General features: G+C 33.6%; 1 protein-coding gene across 1 annotated transcript; it reads left to right on the forward strand.

Moving 5' to 3' along the window:
* The first annotated feature begins 864 nt into the window (after nucleotides 1–864).
* Nucleotides 865–23,130, forward strand: LOC148603143 (BMP and activin membrane-bound inhibitor homolog). Its single transcript, XM_088552549.1, has 3 exons — nucleotides 865–1,205; nucleotides 17,206–17,517; nucleotides 21,892–23,130. Exons 1-3 carry the CDS (start codon nucleotides 1,148–1,150, stop codon nucleotides 22,332–22,334), a joined length of 813 nt encoding a protein of 270 aa, XP_088408675.1. The 5' UTR covers nucleotides 865–1,147; the 3' UTR covers nucleotides 22,335–23,130.
* The last annotated feature ends 1,299 nt before the right edge of the window (nucleotides 23,131–24,429 follow it).

Here is a 24,429-nt window from a genome sequence, read left to right on the forward strand (position 1 = left end):
TACATAGTACAAAGAAACTATTTTTATCTTTTTTAATTTATCTAATTTTGCTTCACTCTTTTTTTGTCTTAGTGTTGTCTATGTCTTTGTCTTTGTTTTGTTTTGTTTTGTTTGTTTGTTTTTTTGTTAAGTTTCATTTGGTAATAATTCTTTGTTTGAATTGACTTGTTTTAAATAACCCCAGTGGAAGTAAAATCACAGGATTTATATGGGATTCTATTAAAAGTACCACTTTTTTCCCTTCTTTACAAACAAAATGTTTGTAGTTTTTTTCAAGTTACACGGATCCCTAGACACATGTAACTGATGCTTCAATGTAAAAAAATATTATAAACGTTTAAGTAATTATTCTACGGTATCTTTACATAATAATAATAATAATAATAATAATAATAATAATAATCATCATCATCATCATAATAAAAATAATAAAATAAATAATAATAATAATAATATGTTTAAACATTATTAACACAGATGTTATAAATTCCCCGATGTGTTGCTCTCAAGCTGTACGATATTTCTCTTCGTAAAAATGAGACATTGAGGTAATTTCTAATAAATAGCCGGATTACGGGGGATTTAAAAACATTTTTCCGTACATTTCACATCTGAATAGTAGGATAAATGAAAATGAACAGGCACACTAATCACAGAATATAATCAGTCAATCGCCAGACTTCTAAAATCAACACGCTTTTTATAGAGACAGTGTTTTAAAGTCTATCTCTTTGCAAGCGACAAAGTGGCGCCTGTTTACACGTTCCTTCTTAATCTGATTGCCCCGCCCACTAGTCACGCCTACTTCATCAAATTATCCACACATTGTCGCTAATTTTGGTGGATGGGCGAGTTATTTTATCAATGACAGACACGATTTCCGACTTGCACACGTTGTGGAATGGATGTTTTGTTGTGATTAAAAACGAATTAAACAAAAATACAACACAAATGATGATTTTTCGATTGTGAAATGGAACCGTTGCCGTGTACGTTATGACATTAGACCAAATCAGTGCTTCCGATCATTTCCTCTGTTAGAGTTCGTTCGTAAATTAGTGCAGATGAAAGTAAAATAGACTTGTACTACGTTGGGATATATTTATGTTAAAAATTTCTAATTTATTACTTCACTTTTATACCTCTAATGGGGTCAGTGCATGGACTTATATTTCTTCTTGTTTATTGCCTACAAATTGCCAAAGGTGAGTTTATCTGGTGAAAATATTTACCATAATTAATAGCTGTCTCCAAATACACAAACTTTGGTATAAATGTATACCTGGTGTACGTTTTCGAATTTTCTCAGTCATTCCTATTGAATCGCACGCTGAGTAAATGTTGTGTTATAAGTTACTTGACAATTTTTTTTACAATTTATGAGAAAGTACTGTAAAGATATTGAAAATAACGACCCGTTTCTAGTATATCGATCTGCGATAGATATGATCAGAGTAAAGATCCAGTAATAATCTCTCAGATCAAAACAGATAAAACCATAGGCAAACATAGACCAGTCAGATTGTAAATATTTGTGTGTTGATATATACTGCATGTGCATTCATCTTAAATTTACTTTATTTATTAATGTTTGTAAATAGTGGGGAATCGACTTCTGATGAAATACACTTCCTACAAGAAATGCATTTTTCTTTGTAATTTTGACGAAAGAAACTACATTTAACACTGAGTTTTCATATATTCTAGGGATATCAATATGAATTCAAAATCCTGAAAACGAAAATTTTTTTTATGTTTAACTATTTAAGTCATATTTAAGCTATTTGTGAAAAAAATAGTGAGTGCATGTACCTTAATTAGCATGCAATGGTTCTACTCTCAAATAATTGGACATACATTTTACACAGGTAGAAATTTCAAAATTTATTTACGAGCAAAAATGTCGAATTGTTCTTTTTTTCATCACTTCCAAGAAACAGTGAAGTGGAGTAATTATTTTGTCTCTATCATTTATTTACTGAATGTTTGTCCATATGGTATGGGGGATAATGACACAGGGGACTGTATTATGTACTAGACCTGCAGTCTTCATTGACCATTAACCCTTGTTGAGATTAATTACCGCTGTCAGCCATGAATAAGTAATTACAAATGTAAGCTATTATGAATATACACATGGGCCCAGTCAACTGTAGATTGTACATGTTTAAGACGCATTGATCTTAATGATATCGGGGTCAGGAAATATAGACCTATTAACCTATACTCTCTGTTAAAAAATAAGGAATAAAAACAAAACTCTTGCATAAAAATTGTAACTATGGTTCTTCCATCTCAAAAAACTGGACTTAAATTCATTGACTTTTATTGTGCTCCATACCAGGAAACGAAATTGCTCCTCATTTCCTTTCTAGCTTCCTTCATCCTTGTAGTGACATTATGAATAAAGAGAAAATTTAAGCTGATATCATAGAACTTGTCAAATTTTATGTCTATTTGAAATGCCACCCTTTTAGAATATAGCTGGACCAACTGCTGAAAAATGTACACACATCTCTGTCGTTGTCCTTTAATTTATGCGACAATATTATACTTTTAAAGTCAATATAAACATTAAAATTTGAGAAGAAAACTGTGAATTTCTACACAGGCTAAGCAGTGTGAATGGCGGTCAGCAGGGTTTCCCTCTATCGCCCCATCTTTGTCTTTGTTCACCAGTAGTCGTTTATTTACAAATCTAGTGAAAATAATTTTGCTATCAACATTTATTATACCAAATCAACTGCGTTACATTTTAAATATCTTATTTCATATTCGTATTTTGGCTTTTTCTAGCCCCGTAGATATTAACTCACGGGGATAAATGCTATGAAATTTTCCTTGATAAAATCTTTAATTTTCATGGATAGTATTTTATAGTGTTTTTATGTCGTTCTATACAAATCTGCCTTGATTACTTCTGTAACATAAAACTTAACCCAAAGGAATGATAACTTAGATGAAGTAAGCTACCATAGCCAAAATTTTATAGATTTTTATTTACATAAATCTAAAAGCTATTTCATATTTTTTACATATTTTACAGATCTGACAAAAAAATCTTAAAAGAATGCCGAATTGTTTTTATTATGGCTTTTAAGATAAAGAGATACCAAACAATATTTTTCATCAGCCCGGATAGTTTTAATGCTCCAAGATAACAATTACTAGAACGAATGCATGCATAAATTGGCGAAAATCTCTCCCTAAAGTACTTACATACAGTTGTAAATAACATTGCAAGGTATATATTTACGAACGAAGTGGGCAATAGTACTTGACCATATTACCCTTATGCACAAATGTTAGTACATCATTGTAAAATGTTTGGTTATTAATGATTGTCAAAAGTATAAATTTCTAAACGATTTTTATAGTAACTGATACGTGTTCTTAATTTGATCATTATTCTGGTCACTGGAGCAACTTTGAAAGTGGCTTCACTAATGGGAAAACTGCATGCACTTAAAATCAGCTGATTCTTTAATTCGGTTAAAAAGAGGGGAGTAAATGTGGGTAATCATCTTAGAAGCGATTGAGTGATTTTCTTATCTTTCACCTCCTGAAATAACTCCGAATGAGGACGTCCTTGTTTATGATAACTTTATAGAACCTACATGTATCCTCTTATAATTGTCCATGGATGTACATAAACAAATTTAATGTATATTCTACTCCTGTCATGAAAACCCATCTTTCTTTACAGTGCACCAAACTACAAGTTGGGGTCAAGAATCTACAGTGCTGGTTATGAAGATAAAAGTCCCCATTTGTCTTCAGTTGTCAGCTTTAAATTCATGTCTTCAATTGTAGTCGTTTGTGAAATGACAACGGACATCACTTACACGAACGACATGTTAATTCCTAATGTACATTTGTACAGTTATAGTTTAAAGTTTTTTAGTGTATCAGAATGGCGGTTTTTGGTTGATGTACACGAATTTCTGAAAATTATCTTTGGATCAGTAAAATTACATGTAAGTTTCATATTTGACTACGTGCTGATTAGATTAAGACCACATCCGCACCCCGACACATCCCTAAAAGACATGAAATGTAATTAACCCCTTACGATTATTAATTTTTCATTTCAGTTCAAAAACATGAAAAGCAAACGCTACATAGACAGTTGATAACATGCTCTATTTAGTTAAATTGAAAAGTTTACTCTAAATCTAATCTACGCAAATAATGGTCATTAATGTGACGCCCAGATACTAGAATCCGTCGTTAAAACAAAGGGACGCAGATAATGCTTACTTGAGAAATATATGCTACAGTTTATGAACCACTATAAGGAGATTCCATTCCTTGTGCACGTAATCTGTACTCTTGTCTTGGTTGTGTCTTCGACGAATTAATGGTATCAAGTATTAGTCATAGTAGGAATGATGCAAATTCTTTAATTTATGATGCGACAAAAAAAGGCTACACATTTTGTTTTATTTGGTTGCTTCATAGGTGTCTATGATGAAATGTATAATTATTTATTCCAATCTGTCTGCTGAAAAGCCACATGTAAGAGTTAGAAATAGTAGCCTGCCCGCCAGCCCGAGACTGCCTATTTTTTTGGTAGGGCTGGCAAATTTAGCAAAAATCTCTATAGCCATTTAGTAAATATATTGAAAAACTGTATTCAGGACAGACTAGAATTTGAGTGAGCTTCCTACGCGGCACATGTTAATATCTCTTTACTATAACACTTTAAACAAAATATCAAAAATGAAAATACGTAGGCTTTCCGACCATGTGTATCACATTTTGCATGATTCTTAACTGGAGGGATACTTGAATAAAGTACTTTCTACCATTTTAAGAAATCAGAAACTCCTACTTATTTTTACACATTCTTATCGTTTAATAAACCGAAATCTCTGAAATAGTCACGTAGTGATTGAAAATTTTATGCCAGAACAGTTACAACTACATGTACTTGGTTTGATAAAAAAAGGCAAAATAAAGGTTTGAGGTCTGCATGAAAGAACAACAGTTCATGAACATTGACCACTAACCAGCTTGCATGTACATTCCACACCTGTACATGTATACATGCAACACATGTAAGCGATTTGTATATTTTGTTTTGCTGTCTACTTTTTCTCTAGTGATGTTGACATGATATTCGTGTGGGGTTAGGATGCAATTTAATAGAAAGGTAAACTACTAAACTGTCATCAAAGAGTCAAATAACACGCTGGGGTTAAGTAACTTAATGGGTTTATGAAATTTACTATAAGTTTATTGATTCCACTAAGACGATCCTGTGGACTCCTGAACGGAACTGTATAAAATGAGGAGTCCCTACCCAGAAACGTCGGAATGTATTTACATTTATATTGCCTTCAATACACACGTGTTTGTTTTCTCCTTCGTTTTAAAGTCATTGGCGCCCATTATTTTAAAATTTATTGTGCATTCTTATCTGTTCACGGGTTATCAATATGCAATTTGCAAATGATAGTGCAAATCTTAAGTTCGTTTTTTGTTTGCTTATCTTTCTTTATTATATTAAGGGTGGGTATTTTTGTTTTTGTTTTGTTTTTGACATAATTATTCTTTTAAGAAGTAATCTACTGGCGTGTATTACAAATCCAGTTTAAGGATTCATTTTCGCATACGTTCTCATATCAGATGTATTTACTTAAAGTAACTAAAAGCATGACTCCGGAAGTTTCCATACTCTCAAAATAAAATGGATGCTTTATTTCAAAATAAATGTCCTAACAAGAAGGATCTTGTTTCATTACCTAATCACAAGTGAACACTGCAAATGAAATGATGCACCAACGGCTTGTCTGTCATTGACATATTCGCTGTAAGTAATTCGACATCTTAATGCTTATAAATAAGCAGTGCTATGTATCGTTCAGTATCGTTTGTTCGAGTTAGGTATGCAGACGATACCGTTTCTGACAGTTCCACTTCGACATCTGACAAGACTCCATTTATCCTGTAGATTTCTAATGTCTTCTGGTGCAAGGAATACACTTTTATGATGACAAGTAATTTGTCATGAGAAACTAGAAACTAATATCGTCTGCCTGAGGAGATTTGGTACTACGCGTGATTGTTTATTTTTCACGGCTCAAATCAGTTTGACATTAGAAGTTTTGCGCGCATGCAAATTTATCTCGTTGGATTTCTATTACGGGAATGACATAAAGGAAACCTCAACTAATTTTATAGGTCAGCTTATTCCTGAAACCCTTGAAGCGCGGTTCTCGTCTGCCATTGCGGCTGTTCATTCTCTTCTGTAGACGACGATACACGCGTTTATCTGGTTATGTGAAAGTGCCATGCATCTCTTACTTGATTAACATGTCTGTTGAATTACATTTTCGCACCGGTTTAACAGACCAATAAGAGATTAATCGACATACGGATTGGATACTGTTGTCTCCAGAAATATGGATTTTAGATAATAGCTGGCGGGCATGACAGATGTTCTTTATATCTTACCATATCTTCTTCATATTATCACTGAGAACCGACCTGTAAATATCCGTATCGGTACATGTATAAACTCTAGATAGATATCAGTAAACATTATGGGATTAATAAAGATAATAATGAAAAGACAAGCCGACAAATTATCGCTTATAATGTCTAATAATCACCTATACAGCGAATAATTCGAGCCACGTGTTTCTACCAGTAGCTTGCCAATGACATCATTTCGCTTGACAGTGATTGAGCCTATATTACTTAATTAGCCTTAATAAAGTATGGAAATTGTTCTGTCGGTAGAAATTATAGCACTGTTAAACAGCGAATGCGATTGACATTTCCATCTGCCTTACAGTGCTATAGGTTCGTTTTGTTAATTTTCTAATTGGCAGGTTTCGGGATTATCTCTCGGTAGCTGAGCGGTGTCACTGATAAATTGACTTGAAAACATCTCTAATTGAAAAATGGTCCATTTCATTCTCTATTTGCCTCTGTACTTTTATTTTAACGCATTCTGATGACCAGAATTTAAACCGGCAGCGGCACAACCCTTTGTAATTGAAACCACCACTAATTTCAATTTGTTTTCACTTTTTGTTGTAATAACAACTCCAACAGTGTGGATAATCCCAGTTCATTCAGTTGTAATGGTGTTTTATAACTGTATTTAAAACGAGTTTTGCACCATGTTATTATGTCCATTGAACGACGTTCATTTTACAGGGTGACAATGGGCATAGCTAGTCAGACTATGTAGTTCGGTATGCTACTCACAAGATAACGGGTATCTTATAACACCACACAATTATCTCGTGCTTTCTTTGAAAGAGCAAGATCGGCGTTCGTTTCTTCCCTGGCTTTCTTTCACCACTAACGCAAGTTTTTCTTTTTGGCAGAGTTATTTTCGCTTTCTTTGCTAGGGGAAATAGCTGGTCTGTAGTTGGCATGTTTGGCATGTGAACCTATCCAACTTTAACCCCAGAAACTGTACCAGTTATGTTCAGACGTCGAAACATTTGTATTATAACCTTGTTACCAAACTCTATCTTAACTGTACGAGATAAATAGCCCAGTTACAATTTAAAAGCAGACAATTTTATAGACTTTACAAAGGACTCGGCGTTCTTGTGTTTGGAACCAATCAAAATTTGACGAGGGTAATTAATAATAATATTTCTCTATACTGTGCTGTAGATTTCAATCCTTTTACATCGGATTTTACTTTCTGGAGCATCGGTCTTTAGTGTCCTTATGCTTTTCGTTTTTCTGTGTGCATCTTTTTAGTTCTTCTGTGATGTACGACTTGATCTTCGTGTATTGTTAATTTGGTTTTCCGGTTGTTGTCTCGTCTAAGTCCATTTTCGGTATTACCATTTCTCCCTTGTTATACGGAAGATACTCAAATGTATACATTTAACACCATCGTCTGCTCCGAACAGAACGAACCCTGATAACTGCTAGCTCAGTATTTCTGGTCTTTTGTACTCCATGTTGTAAACATACCTTGGCAGCAGATACTTCAAAGAGATAGTGGAATTTTATCTTAATGAGTACGATATAGTATCACTTGATAATTGTTATGGATGCGTTTGAGATGAATGATCGACACCTTTCGGTAGTTTTAGCTCCTGTTTTCATCCCCGATTGGTCGTAAATTCTTATAATGCTATAGTACATGTACGTTTGTTGCCTTAGGAGTCATGTTTAATGTTTATAAATACGAAGGAAGTGTGAAAATATGAATTATTTGACGGTTCTTCTGCTAACCATTGCGCTACACTTGTCAGTTGAAATGTTGCATACCGGTATGCAAAAACAGAACTGAAAAGGATACACGCGAACTTCCATTTGTTCAATGTTCACTATGCCAATGCTGCATGTGAAAGTGTTCATTCATGTCTAGCAAAACCTCTATTCCCATTTTTATTAATCCAGTTTCATTAATGTGTACTTAATTTGCTGTGCATTTGTAATTAATATACTGCCTGCATTTGTAGTTATACCAAAGTATCTAAGAATGGAATTTATTTAAAATATTTTTATCACAAATTAAATATATGAATGGAGATGTTACTTTGCTTTAGGTTGTTTTGTGGAATACGGTTTTGTTAGTGTGATAGAACGATTGTTATTGAAGAGTTGCACAGCTTACGTGTACATGTATTAAAAAGCATTGTGTACGATCGCAAACGTATCTGATATCATCTTTATCAACAGGGGCCATCGGTTTACACTTGGTTGATTTTGGGGTGTGAGTAATTCGACACCAATACTGGTGAAGGATACGTAATGTGTTGTAACGTTATAGTCTTCTGTTTGAAGGTGACTGTAGTTTGATTGTTTTGTCTTATTGTATCGTTGACGAAACTTACAGACCAAGTCTGTTTTGAAGTTTTGTTTTCATTTAAATGAAAAAAATTCCTTATACGCATATGTATTTGTTTAGGGTACCATTAAAAGAGGCAATTTTCTCCAAATTTTCCGCGGAAGGTCACAATAAAATTGTTCTAATTGTTGCAATTAAACGGAAATTCTTGAGAAATAATTACAAAAAATACTTTCCAAATCGCTTTGGCTCGCTCTGACTTTAGAATAGACGTTTCGTGTCCTGTATTGTGCTGCGATTATTTATTTTTCAAATTTAAAATAAATTTAAAGCCTGTCAAGGGCTGAAATAATGATTTAAATGAGTTTGTTCAGTCTGAGATCTTTTTATGGATAGTTTACACAAGGTAAACTTTACCTCTATTCACACTGACTATATGACAAAATATATGGCACTCAGTTTCTCCTGGATTTAGGAATTACGTTTGAACAAAAATTTGTGCCACTTAAAGTTACTTTAAAAATATCTGTGCTAGTTTGAAGTTGCCTATAGTATGCTGGGATTCTTATAAGAGTCATGAGTTGCTTCCGCGTCTTTCAAACGCTTTAATAAAGGAAATCAATCCTGAAGTTTTACACGGTTCCATGAATGGCTTCGTGAACTTCATTCATTTTAACTGTATGTAAGAACGTAGAACAGTCTGTCGAATTACGTGGTTACATACAGGTAACTACAACAAAAACATTTAGCATCTTGTGAACCTAATCGCTGATAAGTACTGGTCATTTAATCTTTTTAGAAAAGACATGTATATGCTTACATTTAAAACTAATCGCGTCAACGTTTGACAAATTAACCTTCCATTGTATTGTATCAAGCTTCCGATAGGAAATGTCGTTGGAAGTGAGATTCTATATTACGTTAATAACAATTAATTAATTATTAATTACAGCATTTCTAGATTTTTCTCCAGTCGTTTAGCAGACTACTTGGCGTGCGATCGTGAAATTTTAAAAGCCACGAAAGTAGATAACTATTTTAAGATAAATTTACTAAGTTGCTTCTGATAACCTGAAACTAAGGCCCATTCCTACCAGTATTTGTTTTTGGTTATTAATTTATCATTTATCTTACTTTGAGTGACATGTTGTATTAACACGCTCAAGCAAAATGGAAGAAAATGGCCCTTTAAAACAAACTTTCACCGTTCGTCTCTTGTGTGATCTGAATTTAAAACCGGGTGATAAACTACTAAAGTTTGTCAAGCAACTGAAAAATTTACTTGGTCACAAAGCCTGTATTTTGACAAACATTCGAGAAAATTAACTACGACTCCATTAAGTTTCAAAGGATGAATCGATCTAGCCATTAGGAGAACAAACTTGGAATAAAAAGAGTATTATCGTGGCTAATTTATCTTCAGGAAGAGGCTAGCTACAGACTTGAGAAACCATTGAAAAGTGACAAAAAGTCTTTTTAAATTACAAAAACTTTTAATATGGCCACTTGTAAATCATGCTAGCACGCTACCTGAGTTGGGACGTGTATAATAGAGTTGCTATAGTTCTGAAGCAAATTTACACGTTAAAAAAACATTCCTAGCAATTTTAATTGCTTCAAGACTCCAATATTTAAGAATGAAAATGTAACGGCTGTACATATGTGGTTTTATCAATATTATATATAATAAACAAATTCCCTGTTTCACGATATGCTCATCTTAGGCTGTTCTTCCATGTGGAAATGACTATCAGCATGGGAGATGATGGGCTGTGTATAGCAACATTTCACTTAATATTTAAAGATAACCCTATTCATGTCTCCGCTTTAGATTTTATACAATAGTCCTCTACAATTGAGTGTAACCCATCGTATGTCTTTATTAAAGGTGCATTATTTCTGTAAAAAAAATTGTAGACCTCGTTACACGTATGACTGCTCGCTTACAGTGCTGACAGACAGTCAATATCACAAGTGCTTCATTTTTCATTCTTTTCAATTTCTATTCAAGAACGTTTTAGTCAATACAAAACCGATTGAAATATGGTTTTCATGGTATAAACAATGCAACTTAAAATAGATGTTACCGATGAAGTAACATAGTTTGAATATTAGCGTAGTATATGGTTTTTCTTCTGCTCGATTTAGCAGTGTAGCATAGGTAGTGTGTATGATACTCCTGTCGTGTTTGATACTAGCCTTTGCGTAAATAGGTACTTCATTGCGTAAATGTCCAGTATAAGCTCCGTATTAGTTTTATCACGTTACTGTATTTAGTACATTATTTTCTTTCAATAAGAAATTTCTTGCATAAGCATTTAGTGATTTATAAAAAATGGACTTACGGAAACTCAATTGGTCACACTTACATTTGTACATGTTACGGTATATAAACAAATTTGATAGCGACATGATTACCTCGAAAACTTCGGATATAACGTGTACTTATATCGTTAATTGATCAATACTTGTATTAAGAGACAAGGATTTGGAGTTTATTTTTGGTGACATTCGTCAAAAGATTAACCATAAAATTACGCTTTTGCACTCGCTCAAAAATTACATATTCGATTCGCAAGTGAGACACAGTGTTTTGTTAACTGATCAAATTACAAACCAAACACATTTACAAAGAATGCATTTTTTGAATATGATTTGGGTTTTAATACCCTTTTAAGTTTGTCAATCTGTAAAAGAAGATATCAGGTCGGTCGGAAATATCGTCGAATTTATGACAATCGTTTACAATAGGGGTGAATTCAAACATAAAGCACGCTACTTCACATAGGTTTAATATTTATGCATAAATTTTGTGCTTAAAATCCAATACATTAAAGGCGAAATATGCTAACGTTTTGATAATGTGCATTTTTTATTAGGTGGGAGTTCCTTAAGTTAAAAGATTTGCAAATTGGTAAGTAAAAACGAAGTGAGGAAAGAATAGTCGAAAGAAATATGACTTGTTAACGATCTCTCAGTACATAGTACAAGCATATCATTTTGTATGTTCTTGGTGACTACTTCAGTGTGTTATCTATTGCTTCAGGCAATTTGCACCAAGTTACAGACATTTGGAAGTTTTAAGGGTTACTGGGGACTTCCGATCATTAACTGTTCTGTAAACATCCAGGATCGTTTGCGTGCAAAGTTGTCTGCTCTCGGCAAAAGCCCTCGGACGCTATACTTGACTTGATTTTCTTGATTTTCCTTTCATTTTCATTTTCGAAAAGGAAAAAAATGAATATACATTGTACATACCCCAATTACTGCTTTAGTTTAGATCTTTTCCTATACAATGGTGACCGCATGTGATTTATTATATTGTGAAGTAAGTGTTGATTATTCAAAACGGGTTGATACGACCACAGTAGTGCCTGGTCTTTGATAAACCAGTGACCACCCGTAATGTTTTGTAATCTAGTCAATAAATTGCACAGTGGCTAGGTTTAGATGGTACAGTTTTAAAATTACTTGGACATCAAAAAGTAGTGATTTAATTGGTAAAGACGCATTTACACAGAAGAGCGAAAACCCAGGTACAATACCAGAAAACTAATTACACATAATTATTTGCTAGTAAAAACCTTTCTCTTCATAAAACCTATTCAAAAGTATAGCTTATAACCGGACAGAAAAGAGATTTAATATCACCAGTCAAGATTTAGTTACTGATAAAATATGATGCGAGATCATACAACAAAGGGCCAATCTTTTTCGGTGAATCAACGTTCTTTTTAATCGTTCGTGTAAAAATGAACATTTTTTAAAACCATTTACTGTGGATGATCCTTGGGGCTTAGAGTTAGCTCTGTCATACACTTTCTATACATAAGACAGAAACTTCCCGCGGCCTTGAGATTAGAGCATGTACATAATTTACCTTCAAAGCTCAAAAACGTACTTTGTTTATACACTCAGATTCCGGTAGTGGCAGATCTAGGGGAGAGTTCCGGGTGGAAAATCTCCTTTATATGAAAAAAAAAAGAATTGTTAATTTAGTGCAGATTATGGCCAAGGACGCCCGTTCTCTTATATCTGGATCGAAATACTTCCTTCAAAAATATTTGAATCCGCTAGTAAAATGGGCTAGGTATTTATTTGCCCCCCTTTAAGACCACGAGGCAGATTTTAAATCAAAATTATATTTTAAACTTTTATTAAGTCGATAAAATTAATTGTATTCTCTTCTTAACATTCACAGGTACATTTTAATTATTCTAGATTGATACATTCACGGTTCAATATTCTGTATACTGGTGTAACTGCATGTAATTTACAGCATGGATGTCTAAATAGACATTCGTTTTACATCAATACGTACATGAACTACCGCCTTCACTATCCCACTTGGCACCACACTTCTATAAAATTGCAAAAGTATTCAATGAGACTTGTTTTCGCATGTTGATAAGACCTGAATACAATTTGATGTTACGACTAATCGGAAGTCAAAAAAATCCGAGGACTTAGATACTTAATCTATTCTGATCCTCTTCAGCGATGAGCAAAGTGAAAACAGCTGCTTTTTAGCATGCAAACACAGAGGAAGAGATTTTCGAAATTTTACTACTATCTTTACTGCATCACTAAGACGGTGAATATAAACTGACATATACTTGACTTCGACAAAACAAAACCGGAAACCCGTCTAAACTGGCCAGAAAAGTGCCAAACCAAATCACGAACTAAACGTCAAACATATATCTTGACTTCGACAAAACAAAACCGGAAACCCGTCTAAACTGGCCGGAAAAGTGCCAAACCAAATCACGAACTAAACGTCAAACATATATCTTGACTTCGACAAAACAAAACCGGAAACCCGTCTAAACTGGCCAGAAAAGTGCCAAACCAAATCACGAACTAAACGTCAAACATATATCTTTAAAACCAACCATATTCTGATGTATATGTTAACTTCATACCAGACTCAGTGCATATAGACTTGTATAATCTTACTGATTGATTGGTTGATCATGGTTTAACGTCCTTTGGCAAATACTTTATGTATATTCTGTCCATAGATGAGTTCATGTTACAAATATCTATATTGATTCGACACAATAGCCCACCGTCTGGTATTTACAGTCGTTCTCGATATTTTCTGAAATTTTATAATCTCCATCTCACGACGGCGTTTTATTTTCATACCTGCTGCTGTAACAGTAGTTACAGTATCTTCATCACAAAAATATGTAAAATCCTCACTACAATTTGTCAATGTAATATCGTAATGGTTATTTGTTTTATAGTTTGTCGTCAGAGAAAAGTGCATTCTTGTATTGGCGTCTGAAGTCACGTGTGTTATATTTTCTCACTTAGGAGGTCAATGATAGTAAATATGTACATTCTGATCTGTATTATAAAATATTAATGCTGCTGCTAAGTTTTTTTTTCAATGATTACGAATGAATTCGGCTTTTGATCATAATACAAATCTATAATAAAACTTTGCTTTGTGGCTCCCATTGGGGCCTCTGGTTTATTTGTAATGATAATGTGCAGTCATGCGGAACGGAAATAGAAGCGGTGATGCTATATTGTGCATCACGCGTAGAATTGAGCCATAAATCTAGAGACATGAAAAGCATTCTCGTACAATTTCATTTATAACGATGACTTTTATTAACACAAAATCTCTTTTCTCCTCTATCCCTAGAACCCTGTCCTGCGGATTTCATTCGTTTTTGTTGCGTTTTATAACTTCATTTTGAAATATTCCTGAAGCATGGAGTTAATAGATTTTACCAACAGATCCTTCAATATTTATTTATGTTCAGCATTTTTTTTTTTTTTTTTTGTGAATTTGCACGAAAGTGAAGCTTTATTATATACATTTGCATCTTATTTAATACGTGAGAAACACCACTGAATCTGTGACAATAATGTATAAATAAGGATTGTTAAAAAACAATATCTGAAATGATGAATTTAAGGCAATAGCCTAAATGAATTGTCAACAAGGAAAGTCATATACCAAATAGCAACATCAAGGCGAAAAAAACCCGGAAATTGGAAACAAACGCAACGGTCCTGATTTAGTAAAAACATTTCCATTGGTGCCTGGGTAAAATTAGATTTTGTTGATTTCGGTATGTTGCACTGCAAACAGGCAATAAAATTGCCACTGGGCAAAGTTGGTAAATGACATGAAAAAGGAGAAAAAATGACGCAAATAACAGATTATGAATTTCAGTGCATTATTATAACAAAAAAAGTTAAAATTTGTATTTAGTATTAAATCCTATTAGTCACCCCCTTTGAAAGTTCTGTTGCGATGTGTCTTGTATAAATATGTACTGTCAAAATTATCATTCAAATTATACAAAAAGGAAAAAAAAACACATTTTGGGTTTTACCAACAACGGACAGGAACGGACTAAGGGAAAACTTTATGGATTTACCAGTCGTTCTGTAATGTTCCCTGTGATTTATTACAGCAGAAAAACAAACGAACAATATTCCTATGAATGTGTTTCTCACTTAACAAATTGATTGTGTAATTCATATTTGTATGCGCTACAGCCGAAAATTACTAACGTCTTTGAAACATCAGTGGTTTTGTTTTTGCCGTACTATATTAAGAAAATGAATTTGTTTCTTTGTATAACAGCCGACAATTTATATGATAGAACTTCTGATGCTTCAATTACAGTCCATTATATTTAGTTGTAAACACTAAAAGCTTCGTTGGAATTATACTTCTGCAAAGATACACATTCGAAAAGTTAAGTTGAATCGTAAATGGACTCAATATGGTGTACTTGTACAATTTCAGTAAATACTAATATATATTAAAGTATACAGAAGTAGATGATGCCTTATGGAAAAGGAAAACAATAATTTGTCAGCTTTTTTTCACGTGGAGTGAAACAGTATGATTATTCAAACTGACAAATAAACAATATCTGAGGAAAAAATAAGATTTTTGTCCATTTAGTGATTTCTTATAAACATCTCCACACTCATACTTCTGTCGCATACATGTACATGTACATCATTAAGGGTAAAATTACATAAGTGTTCATTAATCCCATGAGTTTATCCCTGCATGCCAGTGATCTGAATAGCCTAACTCCCATGACTGTCATAGAGACAAGACAATATTACTTATATCGCTGGCGATAATCAGTTAATTTGTAAACGTCTGGTGATAACATCTTAGTCGGGGAGGCTGACATGCTTTCAGCAGATTTATTGTTGTGTCTGATTCTGAATTATATATCTCCCACATACCTAATCTACACTTTATGGTATATGATAATCAGAATATTGTACAGATACATGTATTGTGTAAACAACAGTTTGTTTCTTGTTCATTTTTATTCATAGTTCAAAATTTTAAAAGTCAAAGTAGGATGCGAGCAATTATTTCTTTTGATCAAATTGAGCTGCCATACTCAGCCGAGTTTGTTTTATAGGGATGGCGCCGACCGCCCCTTCACTTGTTGCGCCTTTGCACTTCATATATTTGTTCAGACAATCGACATTCTTCTTGACACACACATATACAGCAGTGCATCTAATTATCTGGTAAAAATCTCTTGACTTCAAAACATAATTTAATACAAAATAGTGATTTGCTACGAAATAAATGTCGTGTATGCAGTCCATTTGTAACTAAGTTTGATGGCGGAGGGGCCTCGGTTTCTGAAGTTGCTTCTAACCAGCTTTAATTGAGACGAGTTTTTAAAGTGACTGCTCCTTCACGGCACATTTAGGCAAATTGTAAAAACATGTAGATAGACAAGATAAACACAAATAACGAATGAATAAGATAAATATCTTTGTGAATGGAACTATTGAAATGCTCAAAGAAAACGATGAATCTTAATTTCAACAACATGACGAAATGAAAGCAAAAATTGCATTTAAATTGTTTAGAGACAGACAGACTAGAAGTTCTATGTTTTTACAATGTAGCGATCATTTTCAATAGGTACGTCGAGATTAGAAAACTTCCCAGACGGGAGTTTGTGTGTATTTCATTACGTATCTGTTTTCACATCATGACGGTAGGACGTCAGGAAAAAGTCGTCTGCATACGCTCATAATTATCAAAACTTAATTGTTTATGATGCTGGGGCTTGTACAACTATATCATCTATAATTTATTTGATTAAGTACTAGGAATGCAATGTTAGAGGAAGGCTTATTTCGAATCTGTTATGACTTTTTTGCTGCCTTTTATTTTATCAAAAAGTTATTAGTTTGCGACTTGAGGCTCTTATAGGGGAACCATCAGATTCGAAGGTACTTCATGCGCTTTTTGTGCGAAGGACATATTTTACCTGTGACACATTAATTTGTTAATTTATTTATTTTTTTTAAATTGTTACATTGAATTGCACGTATATGTTTACATATATATGCAATGTATCGTTAAATGGGTGTGTTCGAAAAATAACTAAACATATCTCTTTCTTTTTCAGGGGAAATTCGATGTTATTGTAACGAGGCTGGGTGCGTTCGAACAGGCTACATGTGTAAATCAACTTTAAATGCATGTTACTCAATACTGACTTACGATGGCGAAAAGCCCAAGACTACTCAGGGATGTGTTGAGTCGTTAGAGCCATCTAGACGTACCGTCTGTAAAAGTGAAAAACCTGAACAGTACACTAGCAAGTTACCAACACAGGAACAATCGCTGTTAATTTGTTGTGATAATGACATGTGCAATTATAATGAAAGAACATTAAATATTATAGTCAAACCAAAATCAAATGGCAGTACTCAAAATGGTAAGGTTATTATCATATACGGAGTTCCCTCCCTTTATCAGAACTCAACTTAAGTTAAGTTAATGTGACAAGTTAACTACAAATAGCTGAGTGATGTGAATATTACACTTACATGTGTTTAAACGTACAGAAACGTACAGTGCCATATGTTTCTACGTTTCACGAATACAAAATAACGATTTGCTGACTTGCAACTCAACAGGTAGTCCTAGGCTAAAGGGCATATACAAATCATTGGAGCGTTTGTGTAAAGTATTTTACATCAATCTTATGTAAGCATAAAAATAACTTGGATTGATTTCATTCTGTTTCAAATGAAACTTGAAAAGCTTTAGGGGAATTGAAAATGATACAAACATATCACTGATTTCAAGTGTTATGTCCCTTACCCTAGGTCAACCTCCTGAAAAGGTGTTCGTTTGGTGTCTTAGAACGCAATTTTACTAACTACACGGAATGATTGTTTTTTTATTTTTCGCGATATCGAACTCGAATTACTTGTTTCGATTGCATATCTGGCAACTCGAGTCTGATATAGCATGAAGTGTTAAACCAAACTCATTTCATGTGATATTTAATCTGTCTTTTTTTTTCTTTTAAGTATCAGTTTTTATAAGAATCAGACAGGTGATTCATGCATGTCAAAACCTCCGAACTCACTTTGATTTCTTGCTCTGAAACTGTTACTGGTCACATAACCTGTCTTATTTTTTCAATTGGTTTTTGTACTTTAAAGATATAAAATATGTAGATTGTGTATGAAATTGACACTTTGCAAGAGTTACTGTTCTAGATTTGGTTTGATTTGTTTGATTTTAGTGGGAGATTAAAGTGTGCTTGGTTTTAAAATGTACAGATCTAAATGGAGAAAAGACCAGTGTCATATAAATATATAGCATATGTAGACCAAAAATGAATCGATTGTTTACTGGGTTTTTATGCACCATGAATCACCTTGCCAACGGCAGTGTCTGAATTTTATATGGACTGGTACTTAAGACAAAAACAAGTAGGTTTTAATCCGGGTTGTTGAATTGCAAGTCAGTAACCCGTTATCGGAAAACGTGGGAAATAACTCAAAAAAAAACGTGGCATATATACGCTTCAGTTTAAACCACACATTCTTCATTGCAACATATGGTATAATTTTGGGTCCTCGACTTCATATAGACCTTTGTGAATTGCAACACAATTCATACATTCAACAACTTGACATTCTATGTACTTAGAAGTGCGTCTTAAAGGCATCAAGCTGCCATCAAGAAGGTTTTTTTTGCACTGCTATGTAATCGTCCCTATGTATCTTTCTCGAATGCAACTTCGAATTAATAAAAAAACTCAGATGGATCTAGAGAATGAATGAATTTCTCATCGACATGCACACATGAAAATTAATGAAACTATGTGAAAAACTATACAAGTCTGACTGTTTGAGATCATTAGATCCAAAAATTTCACCCAAATCTTAATGAAAACTATAGGCGTGAAATTAAAGCTAAATTCATAGGTTGTTCAATTAGGTTTGGCGTTAGAAATGACGAATTGTTTTGTAGACAACTGCTGGATATTGCTGAGCGCTGTCGTAATTAAATGCGTTACATACACCACATAACTGATAGCTAATTAACTGTTTTTCGCTCTTCTTTGAAGGTTTTATTTTCGTGGCGTTCTCTTTATAATTTATGGATGTCAAGTCGCATAAACGCAGCATAATAATAGTAATGTATAGAGATGTTAGAAACGACACAATGATTCACGCTAACACTGAAAACATAGAAACAATAGTTCAAAATTTAACCAAAAACAATACGGAAACGGTTACCCCAAAACGGACTCTTGACTTGGTCTTTTTGTAGCCCAATCTTTGAACTTTAATACTCAGTTGTATGATGTCTCAATTATGACTCTCACGCTTTATTTCTGACCGATTGAAATGCATTACTATTTTCAAAATAATTTTGTCAATTATACACATACAGTTTATTCTTGCTTACACTCTTCAGTTATTGTTTTATTTGCTAATTGATCCGCAGTTAATCTGGCGGCACCAGACTTAACAATGTTTTTGTATGCCTTTGGCGTCAAGGGGAGATAATTACGGTCTTACTAATCTTTACAACCACCTGTTTTGTAAAGCTGATCAAGTTGAACCATATAGAATAATGGTGCTGGAAATACACTATTTTAATGCGGTTTATAGTTAATCTCCTAAGTGCTCTGTGGGATAACTGATAAGTACTTAATTGGTAATTTTGCGACCACTTTTATGAACTTTCAAAGGTCGTCATATACATTCGTCTGCAGCAACTAGGTGCATCCTCTGGATGGACAAGAGTACATTCCAAGAATGAATAATCCGACATCTGATATGAATTTTCAAATGACTCTTTTTCAGTGTACATACAGAATGTTGTACGTAACAATTGGACAATGCCTTAATTTTAAGTTTTAAGATTAAGAGCGGTAATTAACATTAATCGATAGTTCTTTTATGTGGTGTACGTAGAAAACTCTATTTGTACACGGGAAGTAATATTGAATTTTGTTACACATTTCCTCTGCTCAAAGGCAAGCAGTCCATAAAGACTTTTAATAAGATCCGTCGTTTTAAGAATCATGATTAAAACCACATACCAAACCCATATGGTAACTTGTCGAGGTTTTTCTGTCGCCAGAAAGGTATATCCTAGAGGCGACAATGTATATGTGTTATGTTCATATGAATTAAATAGCAAATGGGACGTGAAACACGATTACAACATTCATCAAAACGTTTAAATTCCGGATAAACGCCTCCAATCCGGATTAAGTTTCTTCTTTTACTGCAAATAAGTTTTGTTTTTACTGATTCAAGCTTATTGGTCTTATTTATATGCATGGATTTCAACTCTGCACGTGATCCTTCGTTTAAAACGCAGACTGTTATATGAGATTGTATTAATTACGTTTCGTTGCAGTATTAAGATATTGGCTGACTAGTACATCTTTATAACCGTGTTTCCATGTGGGGTCCATCGTAAATCATGGATGGTTCCTGTCAAAAATATGCATTTTTTCATAATTTTTACGAATCTGAAGATGTAAATGTTGATAAGAGTATTCCTTGGTAAGATTACAGAGATTTTCTAAAACGATTTCAAAGAAAATACTTAGAAGACCACGATAAGAATCAGATTTGTAGAATATGTGCTATAGTGGTCTTGTCAAGATCACGACGGGAAAGAAAGAAAAATACAGAGAGAATAAAACACCGATAGAAATTTTATTTCAGTATAGATTTTTTTAGTAGTTTTTTCCGTATATTTTATGCTGAAACAACTCTTGTTTTTTTCTGCGTACATTTAATAAGCATTGTTTTGTGCAACTACTGCTTTTACAAATATATTTTTAAAATGTTTCGGTTTCATTTTGGACTCCCTTATAATTCTTATCGTGAATTTAAGGCTTAAGGCGAACGCTTTAAATCGTATGGAAAATCTGGATATAAATATTATAGTGTTGATTTCTCTAGCAATCTGTGATAAAATGACGCCGCAAAATGAATACAGTTGTAATTGCCATCTGTCCTTAACACAGACCATATTTTTGTTTGTTTGGAATAATTACTTCTCATACTATATGATTGATTCAGGTTTTTTTATTCGAATTATCATCTTGACTTTTGACGCCAGTCTTTCCAACCCCAAAAAAATTTGTTGATATTAATATACTAAAAATCTTGTTGCAGACGGCATTGGTGCCAATGCAAGACAATAGCGGAAATTTACGACATTGTTCTTTGGCCGATTGTCGCTAAATTCGCTATTATCCTCGGTATTACGGACAATTCTTGCAACAATTATTGGAAAGGGAATAATTGGCAATTTGCAATGTATTGAACCAGTCACATTATTGCCTTTGGGAATTTTAAGGTCGATGTCGTTATTTAAGATGAGAATCTGTGACGCGACAATATGGCGACCTTTTGGTTGTCTGACGATGATAGTATCTTTTGAAGTTTTCCTCAGAGTGGTCGTTATTGTCTCCGGAGATGGATGCATTCAGGAATAAAACTGGGAAATGACATTGATTACTTAATCTTAGTGATATTGGCTGTCCCATTAATGAATTGTTTATGAGTGATGATGAAGGCTGGCGCGTGGTCCTGGCATTTCCAAGAATAAAGTTATCAAAGTTCCGGAGATTGACGCCTTTCGTATTCTTTTGAAGTCAAAGAGACATCTCTTCAATGTTTGATGCTGTAGCACTTTTTGATATTTAGCTAAGTTAAGATTGACTTGCTGGGTTGTCATTCATGATTGTTTGCATCTATATAATGACCGAACAATTTTAAAGTTATTAACAATTATACAAAGATTATTTCTTTCTTTTCAGGCAATGGGGACATTGAAGTGCCGTTCGTCAATAAAAATACCCCAGAGTCAAATTCAGACAAAGACTTGTGGTTTAAAGCGGCTGTGATAGCCGTTCCTATTGCGGGAGGTTTCATACTCATTCTTTTGGTGCTGCTTGCCGTGCGCATGCTCAGATCAGACTCGAGGCGACACAGACAATTGATTCAAATTCGACGTGAAAGGACGAGTCTTACAAAAGCTCAAATGTACGTTACAGACCATTTTTGTGACAAACCTTGTTCGAAAAAGTCGCCGTTGTTAATTGACGAAAAACACAACATTGTCTGTAAGGAGCCGATCATCAAAATGAACAGAGATGGGAAAGTATACGAAAAAGTTTGTGATAATTCTAAATCAAATAATATTATAAGTCCTGCTGTGTGGGGCAAGCCTAGCAAAAAGGATTTTGCAACAGTTGTGTAGTATTCATGTCAAGCGTGTATTTTTTTTTAATTTAAGCCATGACATAGTAATTTCTTTCCAAAATAAAATTAATTTGGTGCATATATTAACAACAAAGCTTCATTAATTTCAAACAACAACTAACTTGCCTTAATTTCAAGCAATGGTTTTTGCCTATTTAAAAAAAATTTCTTTTGTTTATTCATTTATCTTAACATGTTACTTTACAAAGTCAAACTGCCCTTTTCTCTTTCCTGATAAGAATTTTGAGGTTAATAAAATTTATTTCTTTTCAATATTACAATTTAAGGGAGATATTAAATTATACTTATTTTTAGGGTCATTTTTTCATGTTTTTAATGTGGCCTTGGAGACTTCTCAGATATATAGATCTTTTGACTATCATTGTCACGATTCTACATAAAATCCTAAATTGAAAATCAAAATCTATTTTGCTCACCAAGGTTCATTCATGAAGAGTTTCATTTTTGTGATATTCATATAATGCATAACTGGTTTGGAGTGGACTGGTTTGCAAATTGTGCTTTCATTCTATACATTGCGCATGACAGGAAGTGAGAGCAGGAGAGTGTTTAAGTGGGTATTGTAAGAAGTTCCTTCAAAAGGAATCGTTGAATTTGTTTTGTTTTAATGAATCTATGAAAGTAGATGTTGTATGTGTGGTGGAATTTGTTTTATGAATCTGTGCGTGCTAGTTCGTTGATTGTTATTTGTCTTTTAAAGACAAAAGAGTATTTTTATTATATATTTGAAACTAAATCTTATTTATTGAAAATAAATGGTCAACTACCTTAAATGTAGCAGCTTTATTATGCATTTAATACAAAGCCGAGATTAGGTGTATTTTTTGTCGTTAGCCACGATCCCGTTATTTTCCCTTTGACAATGCATTTCCGTACAAAAGTATGTTATCCACGATGATCAGGTCTCCATTTACATTGACAGGAGATATAAAAGTCACTATATCCCATTATTTCTATAGAAAAAGAAACAATTTAGTTTTAACAATTATTCTTTTTCCCCGCAAATGGTCATTTTAATTGAATCGAGAGGGGCACACATGTGATGTCGACATATCTTTTTCGTTGTACCAATGATTTTGTGATTGTAACATGGAACAAAGCGGTCAAATCAGAGGTTTGTGCATGAAGATGATTCCTCATATTCTCCTGGCTCCTAATTCACCAAGAAAGACACCGACCTTTGTGGTCAGATATGATAGAGTTTTCTCCTGGTTCCAAATTCACCAAAAAAAAAAGCCACCAACCTTTGTGGTCAGATATGATAGAGTTTTTTTTTTCGTGGAAGATCAGTCTTATGCGGGGAAGTTGAAATGTCATGCATTTGTATTCAGGGGAGAACTTAATATACAATTTAACACGCTGTGATGGGTGATTGCGGTCCACATTTTACATGGAAACAATGTTGTTCGACAACCTTTTCATCTCTTAAGAGAAACACAAAGCAAACAAGATGACAAATATGACAAATAAAAAGTGATGAAATCTTTGAAGATTTTCTACGTTATTTTGAACACTCCCACAACATTATAATTTCTTGTTCATCATTTTCGATCAGACAGAAACAAAGACCGTCATTTTAAGGACAATTTTGTGAGGCACCTTGAAGGATTTCAGCAAATATAATATTTAATGGCATCTATATAAATTACCTGTTGATTCCACAAAGCAAATGAAGGCAACAAGTAGAAAAAAACGTTAATATTTGATGTACTGGCATGATCGAATAGCCATTATTTTCCCAAAATAACTTACTTAAATATTTAACAGTATATTCAGTAAAACTAAAACAGTTTCTCCACTAATTTCTGGGTGTCAGAATAGATAGGTGTCATGCGAACCTGAGGGTTGCTGTTTCTGAACGCTAGCACGTCAAAACTCTGGTTCATTCTGTCAAACTTTTACAGAGTATAGTCAACACGTTCTCGTCATAAAAATGCATGCAATGTATGCCATAGGACGTTATACTACAATAAATCAATCCATTTAAACATGCATATATCTGCTTCCACATGCATCCTCAAAATAAACCATTTGCTATAAAGACACTAAACTATATGTCGCCACGTGCATGT

The sequence above is a fragment of the Perna viridis genome, chromosome 11 (genome assembly GCF_037379345.1).
Source record: "Perna viridis isolate PV_CMFRI_1.1 ecotype Kerala chromosome 11, ASM3737934v1, whole genome shotgun sequence".
Classification (NCBI taxonomy): Eukaryota; Metazoa; Mollusca; class Bivalvia; order Mytilida; family Mytilidae; genus Perna; species Perna viridis.